At 42.0% G+C, this 10,567-nt stretch overlaps 1 protein-coding gene across 1 annotated transcript; it reads right to left on the reverse strand.

The window, feature by feature from the left end:
* Window positions 1-79: 79 nt before the first annotated feature.
* LOC149331522 (uncharacterized) lies at window positions 80-6,939 on the reverse strand. The gene has a single exon (XM_089556705.1). It carries the CDS (start codon window positions 3,550-3,552, stop codon window positions 2,923-2,925), a length of 630 nt encoding a protein of 209 aa, XP_089412831.1. The 5' UTR covers window positions 3,553-6,939; the 3' UTR covers window positions 80-2,922.
* Between the last annotated feature and the right edge of the window lie 3,628 nt (window positions 6,940-10,567).

Here is a 10,567-nt window from a genome sequence, read left to right on the forward strand (position 1 = left end):
GCTCCTCCAACACCTCTACCAAAATGATTCGTTACCAGCAAAAGGATAATAATATACAATAATAGAAACTTTATATTTAAAATTTTATTTTTAACGAGAAAGTTGACGGTTCGTGAAGGATGGAAAGAATTGATTCGCAAGTGCAGCCACCTACATTGCTGGCAAATGTAAGTGCAATGGCGCCCTTTTTTGAACCACCTGCTGGGTGCACCCGATATTCCCTCTGCGTACTATTACGAAGGACGGGGTTTCGAGCCTACTTTTGGTCCTTTCAGACAGATAGAGATTTAAGGTGTATCTCAAAGGTCGCCAGTTTAGCCAATCAACGCGCACGTTATAGGTTTCGCGACGGTATCGCCGATGCCGAGTTTCATTTCGAAACTATGCCAGCTACGCCGCGATCTCTCGTGACATCATCGCTTGGCCGAAACCCAGTTTGTTTCCAGGTCAATACTCGGTTAAAATGCTCAGTTTCTACTCAATATTTTGAAAAACAGCTTTTTGTACTGGAGAAGGGGGACCCTAAGGAATGAGATTTGATAGCCCCCAATGTTGCACTTCAATGTTGAATTCGTCGGTGCTGCCGGCTATCACTTAATGATAAAGGCCAGTAAACTCCTTATCTTTGTAGGGTGTAGGCCCAAAATATGCTTACCTTTAGTAGGTTTTGATCACGAAGAGTGTATTACAAGCCACAAGATGTGGCTGAGAAGAAATCCCCCAGGCTACTGGGGTCTAGCACTACACTGTGGTGTTCCAAGAGGAGAACTGGCTTTCCTTCATTAAATCAAAAGCCATTTTTATCCGCTCGTCTGAACATTGCTGACCGCTACCTGATCCCACAGATGGACAGATTGCAAGAGTTGACTGATTTGGATGTTGCCGAGATTCACAAAGGAAATTCGTTTTAACAAGGACCCACCGTGGTGGCTCAGTGGTTATGGTGCTCGGCTGCTGACCTGAAAGACGCGGGTTCGATCCTGACCGCGGCTGTCTAGAGGCGGTGAAGAGGTGAAATTCTAGAGGCCCGTACCAGGTGAAAATCATAACTGGTCAAACTGGATTAAGGAACAATTTCCCAGTTGAACAAAGTTGGTATCCATTTGGTTCCCAGTTGGCTCCCAGTTGACTGCAGCTGAAACACAGCTGGGAGCCAACTGGGATCCAACGTTAAAAAACCCCAGGTGGTCGATATTTCCAGAGCCCTTCACTATGGCGTCCCTCATAGCTTGAGTTGCTTTGGGACGTTAAATCCCAGTAAACCAATCATTTTAACAATGAAGAGAGTGCAGCTCAACACTCCTCTCACCAAGTAGGACACTGCGCTCCTGCATATTATTTGTTTTAGAAGCTGCAGTTTGCACAAAGACTTGGAATGTGCAAACAAGCATCTGAATTTGCATCCCTTGTAATAAGTGCAAGAAGTGCTTACCTGAGTGACCACAAATCAATTACTTCTTGTCAGCATGGCGTTTCTTGTTTACACAGAACCATTATGCAAAAGAGGGAAATCTTTTTTCCGTAAAACTGCTATTAGTTTTGAGATGTCGCAAAAAGAGAAGGCAAGCATAGCATGGGGCGGCAGAAAGTTAAATGGGCGGATGAGATTAAGAAGTTTGTGTGGATACGGTGGCAGCAACTGGCAAAGAACAAGGTCAAATGGAGAGACATGGGAGAGGCCTTTGCCCTGCAGTGGGCATAGTCAGGCTGATGATGATGATGATGAAAGTGAAACACCGCAACCAATTTATTCAAGATAGTGCAAAAACCGTCAGCCGAACTACACGAAATAACACTGAATATGTCGGGGTCACAATTTTCAACAGTGATATCCGACACAAGGACATAAAAAACAGAGGCACTGATTGGCTAAATGGTAATGCAGAGCTTGCTGCAGTGAAATCCTTTTAATTTCTCTCTTACAGCTGTCAAAAGTCCACTCTTAAAGCCAGCATACAAAATCTCACCACAGCTTCTCCAAGCTATGGAGTACACTGTCTCTTCTCGTACATTTGACTAATGTAGTTAGACCAACCAGAATATATAACAGGAGCTGCATTTCATTGTGCTTTCACCGAATGAAGCCAACGCAGCAGTAATGACTTTAATGCATAAGTTAACAAAAAATTGTCAAAAAAATTTACTTATGACGCATCACTGCAAGATAGACAATTACCCTGTTCTTTTCCCAGCGCTAATAAAGTGGAATGGAGAAAGTACTTCACTGCTTGAGACACCTGCTCTCCTCGAAAAGACGTGAGTCTGCTCAAAAAGCACGAAGGTTACAACGCAACCTGTTTAATGTCACATTAAACAACCATCAAGGGAAACTATCCTATTGTTTAAGAAAAACCAAATCTACGAAATTTGTCAGTGTATTACTGTTTTTGAAGCTGAAAAAGATGCATTTATTGCTGTGAAAATTGGTTTATAGAAGTGAATGGCAGCGTAGTCTACCATGAGGGATTCATGCATAAAAAAGAGCCTTGACTTCATTGCAGCATGCTTGTAAAGATAGTCAGTACCTGCATTCCTCTCTTTTACCCTTTGTAATCCATAAAACTATGTTTTGAGAGCAAGTAGCTTCTTTGTCCTTTGAACTTCGTAGCCTTTAATCTATCCTTAGTGTCCCTTTAGAGCAACCATGAATCCGGAAGTATTGTTCGAATCGAAAGAGAGGCTATGTCGGCCTTTGATGATTTCAAACCCAAATTGCCTGTTCGGGAGCTTAATGCACACGTCCTCAGTCTGAAGGAATAGCACCTAAAGAGCAACTCTGTGCAAGCGTGCAGTGAGGGCATGTGAATGTATATTTCACAAGCGGATTTGGTGAACATAGCGGTTACAGTGCAAACATAAGCATATTTGTAGATCAGCTAGGAATGCTTGTCATAAATAATATTATGAAAGGGCACCAGAACATTATTGAACTCCAGTAACTGAAGAGTGCTCTCTCTCTTCATGGAGTTTCAAACTCTGCTTCACAGCAAATGCCTTTGTGCAGAAGCGACACTGAAACAGTTTCTCGCCCCTGTGGTATCGCACATGCCTTATGAGGTGATGACTTAGTGTAAAGGTCATGGGGCAGAGCTGGCACTTGTATGGCCTCTCTCCCGTGTGGGTGCGAACATGTTCAACTAAGTGGTTACTAACTGAAAATCTGCTTCCACAGTGCTCACAGTGGAAAGGACGCTCTCCGGTGTGGATGCGACGGTGTCGAACGAGGTTCCCAAAGGATCTAAAGCTGCTGCCGCAGGAGTCACACTGATAAGGATGCTCGTTGGTGTGGATGCGAAGGTGTGCATCCAGGTGCGATTTTCCCGCAAAGGTCTTCTTACAGAGGTTGCACTGGTGTAGCTGATAGGCTCTGTGTTTACTCTGGCGATTTTCCATGTCAGTACGAGAAGTTGCCACACCGTGGGGTGAAGGAGACCTCTTCGCATGTGCACTTTCTCCAGGAGGTGGCTCGTGGCTTTGATTTGTGGAGACCAAACTTGCATTGTTCAGAGCATTTGCAGTCAACCACAGCACCTCACGTGTTGCTGCTCCCATGGCACTAAGGCCACAAGAAACTTAATGCAGAAAGGAACCATGAACAACAGTCATAGAAACGTATGCAACATTTCAGTGAATGGCTTGATGCTAAAAGAAGCTCTGCTTTGAAACAAGGCTTTCTACAGTGATGTTCCCTAGCCGAGGTGCTGTTTGATTACCAAGAGAAATGGATGGACCAATTCAAGCCAGCTTGGAATCAAATTAGTAGCCCTCTACTTTGACTCTTTCACTCGACTCATTAGTGCTGTCATGACAACAATGACTTTGTATATGCACAGGCTAAGAATGCCTGTCTAATAAAACTAGTGGCAATGTGTTATAGGTGTTTGTCCTTTTGGTTTAAACTGGAAGAAACCAATTATAGTATGTTGAAATTATTTCTTGAAATTCGTTTTTTAACTGAAAAAGTAAATATTCTTGGTATGCAAACCTGGCTGTTGAGTTTGAGTTACATTCAATCCAAGCTAAATATTATCTAAGTAGGGAAGCCAGGTGCAAAATGAGACGGTGGACATGTTGGCTGAGCTGTGCAGTTGTGTGATTTGTGGAATTTTTCCGCTTGCTTACACGCCTCTGCAGACCAGGAAGCACAACCACCTTGCCGTCTGCAAGCTAAGCACTGCTTGTTCACTACCATCAACCGCTTAGAGCAGTTAGTCGGTTAAGTAGGTTTAAAAACTGCATTAGGGACAGTGACATGAAACCATGCATGGTTCTCATAAAAGGTATCATGACCAGGCTACGGCGACGAATGAGCCGCAGTTACATCGCTGCGATCAACCAACACTCATGCCATGTGACACCCCAATGCCTTGCACAACCAGTGCAACAACCTAAAAAAACTTACCAATCTAGTTTGTAGAAGTAAATTTCTACTAGCGTTCTTGTCTGCTGGCCGTCTCATTAAAATTAGCTACATTTCATGATGAAAGCAATACCTTCAACATGCACACTTCCAAGTGAAAAATGGGTGACACATTATGTCAATTAATGGTAAACGAAGCACTCATGCTGATAAAAATGCTGAGGTAGAATGCGTGACTTTTCACCACACATAAGTGTCACATTAAATCACCGAAAAAAGTCAGTAATTTAAGTCACTAATTCAGTGCTAGAATTGATGATTTTGCAGAAAAAAATTCAGAAGAAAGTTATATAGATACATATAGGCAAACCCTCTATATGAGCGCACAAGGTGTCCAGATTTCAGCATAAACAGACAAGTAATAAACTAAGGCAGAAATAACTGACCAATGGAATCGCACACTACATACCATGACACCAGAAAGCAAGACTCGAAAGAGCACACCTGACAGTCTAAATTAAAAAAAAAAACGCAAACATGCAGAAACATGAGACTCTACATGGACATGCATCAGACTAGAGTCGCTCGCTTTCCTTCGTCCTGTCGAAACGCTACATATTTCCCCTCTTCTTTCCCACAAGTAAACTGTTCCAAGTATATTTTACCAAGAATGTAAAGTGAACACACATGCTGAGCGCTTTTGTCTCACACCAAGACTGATCATAAATGAAAAGCAGCAGAATCAGTGCTCAAACAAAAACTGGAATATGTGCATGCCTGCAGACATTTTCATGTGTTGAAAAGTGCATTTGGGCTGTTTTGTTGCAGCTGGAATAAAGCTTCAATACCAGATGACGCTCGCTTCCTATTATTAACATCCCTGATGTATGACAACTAGCCCAACATCATGTCTTACCTGATGTATGTGTCAGACAGAAGAAAACCCAAATAAGGAGACCCATGCTTTTTACCATCTGCTAGGGAAAGTGACAGAGAGTTCTGTACCACAGTCCTCATGGCAGCCTCAGTTTCCAAGCCCAGCTACACACCGCTATCATACAAACAATGTTCCCGACAGAGTCCTATTGGACCCCTCGATCACACTGCTTATAGATCCGAAACACCCCCGACGACATTCTCTCCTTCCTTCAGATTAACTAAGGAGCTTTTGGTTACAACCCATGAAGGTGATGCAGTTAAAGCAACGAAAGTCCAGGCAAAGCTACCACTCTAAAAAGCATTCAAAGATTGGAAGCAGCTACACAAGTGTGAAGTAGATTGCACTGCACATAAACACACGAGGTGTGGAGATTAGAGCAGGACCAGAGAAGAAAGACACCGAAAGCAGAGTCCACTCTAACGGTCTTTATGTCACACATGAGCTTTGACACTCGAAAAGCAAATCATATAATAGGAACATAGCACTGTATAAGTCAAACAAACTAAAGAGAGTCAGTACCTGCATTCCTCTCTTTTACCCTTTCTAATACATAAAACTGTTTTGAGAGTAAGTAGCTTTGTTGTCATTTGAACATCGCAGCCTTTTAATCTGTCGTCAGTGTCCCTTTAGAGCAACCATGAATCTGGAAGTATTGTTCGAACCAAAAGAGAGGGGCTATGCGAGCCTTTGAGGATTCTAAACACAAATTGCCTTTTTGGGAGCTTAATGCACACGTGCTCCATCTGAAGGAACACCATCTAAAGAGCAAGTCTGTACCAGTGCAGAGTGCGGGGATGTGAATGCATATTTTACAAATAGATTCGATTAACATAGCGGTTACATTGCAAACAGAAGCATATTTGTAGATTAGCTAGGAATGGTTGTTATAGCTAATATTATGAACGGGTACCAGAACTTTTATGGAACTCCAGTAACTGAAGAGTGCTCTCTCTTTTCATGGTGTTCCAAAATGCGCTTGTCAGCAAACGCCTTTGTGCAGAAGCGACACTGAAATGGTTTCTCGCCCTTGTGGTATCGCATATGACTCGTGAGGTGTTCACTTTGTGCAAAGGTCATGGGGCACAGCTGACACTTGTATGGCCTCTCGCCCGTGTGGGTGCAGACATGTTCAACCAAGTGGCTACTGTATGAAAACCTCCTGCCACAGTGGTCACACTGGTAATGACGCTCTCTGGCGTGGATGCGGAGGTGAACAACCAGGAAGAATTTTTGTGTAAATGTTTTCCTACAGTGGCTACACTGGTACAGCTGGTTGGCTGTGTGTTCACCCTGGTGATTTTCCATCTCAATACGAGGAGTTGCTACACAGCGGGGCGCAGGACGTCTTCCCACAAGTGAACTTTCTCCAGGAGGTGGCTCGTGGGTGTGATGCGCAGCAACAAGACCTGCATCGTGAAGACCAGAGCATTTCCACTCAACGACAGTGTCTCCCATCACAGCTAACATGCTTTATGGCCACAGCAGTCATACAAACATAAGCAACAAGTGAGCTATAGGTTTATTTCAAAAGAAACACCGCTTGCCAGCAAATTTTTCAACTTAGAAGTTCCCTTGCAATTCTACCAATGTTCAATTATCAAGAAAAATGATCAGCCCAAGCCAAGTACTTTTGGAATTAAAAGCTGTTTGCTGTTTGCTGTTTCGCTGTTTGCATGTGTTCTCCATTCTCTGGTTTGTGCAAAGTAGGCAGTTAAAGTTTGGACTACATGTATGCGAAGCTGCACGTTGACTTGCGAGGAATCCTGTCTTGCGAACAGATTCTTGCGGATGACATTGCTTTGAAGATTAACTTCCGATGACCAGGACAATGGACTTTGAAGGGCCCTTACAATAACAGGGCCCTTCAAAGTCCATTGTCCTGGTCATCGGAAGTTAATCTTCAAAGCAATGTCATCCGCAAGAATCTGTTCGCAAGACAGGATTCCTCGCAAGTCAACGTGCAGCTTCGCATACATGTAGTCCAAACTTTAACTGCCTACTTTGCACAAACCAGAGAATGGAGAACACATGCAAACAGCGAATATACTGCATAGAGATGTACCAGTAATGCTATGCACAAAGAAACATGAACAATGGTCATTTAAACTAAAAACAACAATAAGGCTATAGTTTCTGTCAACACCTGCACAAACTACCTAAACTATTTAGTATTCTATCAACAAAACTCTATCAACACCTACACAAACTAAGATCTTCAGATGAAATCAGTTAAAACAATGCACACATGAATTTGCTCATCAACACCCCACTACACAGCAAGAAAAGCTATCTATAACTGATGAATTTGCAGAGGTTTCATGGGAAGGTCACATACATAATATAAGCATATATAAGAAATAACAGCTTAACAATTTAAGTTCACCTGCCCGGCAACAGAACAATGGACAAACAAGTTAAAGCATTTGAGAATGAAGGAAGTGAAGCATATAAGCAAGGCCACATATGGTGCAGAAAATGCACAAGCACAACGTGGTTACCAAAGCACGAGCATAACTCTCTTCCGATAGAGCTCCACAAATAATCATAAAGTTTCTTTATGGTCGGACACAGTGTCACAAAGTGTATAACTGACAACCCATATCCTGTACATCCCACTCAACTGGACGAGATTTCACTGTAACCAAACAGGGTCTGATGCATTCCATTTTGCTCAACCACACTAGGCTTCAAATCGCTTCTTCAAACGCTATCAAGGTAAATCCACCGGGTCCATAAATAGTGGCAGATTTGTTGAAATTCTTCCACTGGCGGCTTGCCGCAATTGCCTTGATGATGTTGGCTTGGATGCCTGCAAAGTAAAACAGAGAAAAACAGGCTAAACAAAAAAAGCCCAGTAGCAAAAGCAATAGCACATGTCCTTTGCATGTTCAAGAATTGCAACTGTGCAACCTACTGCACTATCTACAAGAGATCCAAAGCGACAGTTTCAAGTGAAATCACAGATGCGTTTTTGTGCGCTAGAAAACTACAGGGTTGAGGCCAGGAATGTGCTCCTGCATTAAAAAATGCAGAATGGCCAATTTTATTGCGAGCCATCTTATATCTGACGACAAATCTAGAATAGGAGTTCATTCCTAAATTCACATTCAACTGGCAATAAAACGGGTGCAATTAATGCCGTCCAAATATATCTGGTTCCGTTCAATGCATTATTTTCACCACAAAAGTTTTTAAGGTTTATATTAGAATTGTATTGAGTGAAATTTGAGTGCAATAATAAAAACAAGTCACTCTATTACAGCAAGCTTGAGAGAAACCTTCGGGAAGCCATTTTCTTGACACATCTTCACACTAGCACAAGTTGGCAGATAACATCTGGTTCAATACACGAGAGTAAAGCAGTGTGTTGTTGTGCAAGGCATTCTAGTCCCTTTTAGTCGAAAAAAAAAATTATGTGCACATGTCGACAGGTGTTGGTAGCTGCCCTCGAGCGAGTGATATCATAAAACTCATATCAGATCACTACCTGTGCCTCTTTGTTAGGCTAACCTAACAAAGTAACTGAAGATGTCTGTAATGAGAGCAACAAGAGTTTCTTAACATTAAAATATGCTGCCAATTTATTCACTGCACGAGTACAACAAAGCCAGACTGAAGGAGCAGTATAATGTTTCTGTGATAAAAAGGCAGTAAACACAGTTGTCTGCAAACAGACTCACATTAAAATGTATGTTAGTCGATCAGATACGTACATGGAGAATGAAGGCCCTGAGGACAGCGCAGTTAAGTACCCCAAACATAGCAGGCGGTCAAGAAGATCAACTCCCGTCCGCTGGAAATTTCTGCCAGCATGGGAGAAAACTTTGACGATGCTTGACCTATTCTTAAGAGTACAATGCAATATCATTAAGAAATATACCTGCCATGCATGTAGTGGTTTTCTTTTAAAGAGTTATTGATTGCGAGAAGCCCTCTTACCACTACTGGCACAGTGACTAAGGGGACACGTGAGTGAAAATCAAATGGTTACTGTCAAAAAATCGCATTTCCGGTTTTTGCTTGTTTTGTTAAGTGCAAGCCTTTTTCTTTCATGTCCTACAAAATGAGCTGCAAATATACATGCAAAATTAGCAATAACTACGAATTAAGAAAGCCAGGTGACTCGAAAACGAGTACTATTGAGCTACTTTCACGATGGCAACAAATTTAAATTGTGACATTTCCCGCCACTGCGCTGCTGTACACAGGTAAAGGATCACTTTTTGCTTCTGAGACATCCTCTGGCAGTCCCATAGCTCAGAAAAAAAAATATCGAAAACGGGATTTTTTTATATCCTCAAAAACTGCATCGCCACCGTCGCTTTAAATCATCTAAGACGCAATTTTCTTCGTTTTTCTTTTTCATGCAACCTGAGCGCTTAGCATGACATTATTAAAGCTATTCTCATAGCATCACAATGAAATTTGTTATTGATAGGCTTTATAATATTCACAATGCAGGGAAGCTATTTTTATTGCAATTTATGCTGGAGACGAGAGTGAAATTGTTAGACCCATGATATTCCTAGAATGAAGAGACATTTTTATGAAGTTATCCATTGTAAAAACAGAAACCAACTGCCCCAGCTTTCCGTTCTTCTAAATAGCACTAATTCAGGAAAAGTTCTGAAATTTTGTACATGGCACACTTTTTTTCACATTGCGTAAAACAAATCACAGTGAGCAAAATGAGATATTTCTCACGACTGAATGGTGATAAACAGGTGCACAAAAACATCACATTTCAAAAGCATGACTTGCAAAAATATAACCATTGAACATAGGGGAAAACTAAACCAACATTCAAAAAGAATGATGAAGAACTCTCAACTGTGAAATGTTCAGCCACCTGGTATAAATCTTAGCAAAAAGTTTTTCAGCAGCAGCTGTACTGAATGCGAAAATTGCCCAGCATTCCATGCCTGATTTGACTTTGGTTTAACCAGGGTCCTTACATGCTTGGAAGGACTCTGGTTTAACCTTGAGAAGCACAGCATAGCAACGGATTGACCTTGACTGATTTGGACCAAAATCGATGTGCAGCCATAACTGACCATGGTCAACACGATGGTGAGCAAGTTTTGCCCTGGACATTTCCAAGATTTGACCTGGGCCACTCCCGAAATTTGACCTCGGCTGATTTGGACCAAAACCAATGTCCAACCGTAACTGACTATGACCGACATTATGGCAACCTCCAAATATGGCCAGGCCACATCCAAAATTTGACCTTGGCCAATTTCGACGAAAATTAATGTCCAACCATA

This window comes from Amblyomma mixtum, chromosome 8 (assembly GCF_055824585.1).
Source record: "Amblyomma mixtum isolate Tamu chromosome 8, ASM5582458v1, whole genome shotgun sequence".
Classification (NCBI taxonomy): Eukaryota; Metazoa; Arthropoda; class Arachnida; order Ixodida; family Ixodidae; genus Amblyomma; species Amblyomma mixtum.

Bases quoted from the DNA above. Each gene is read 5' to 3' on its own strand.
- LOC149331522 (XM_089556705.1), bottom strand. From the start codon at position 3,552: ATGGGAGCAGCAACACGTGAGGTGCTGTGGTTGACTGCAAATGCTCTG.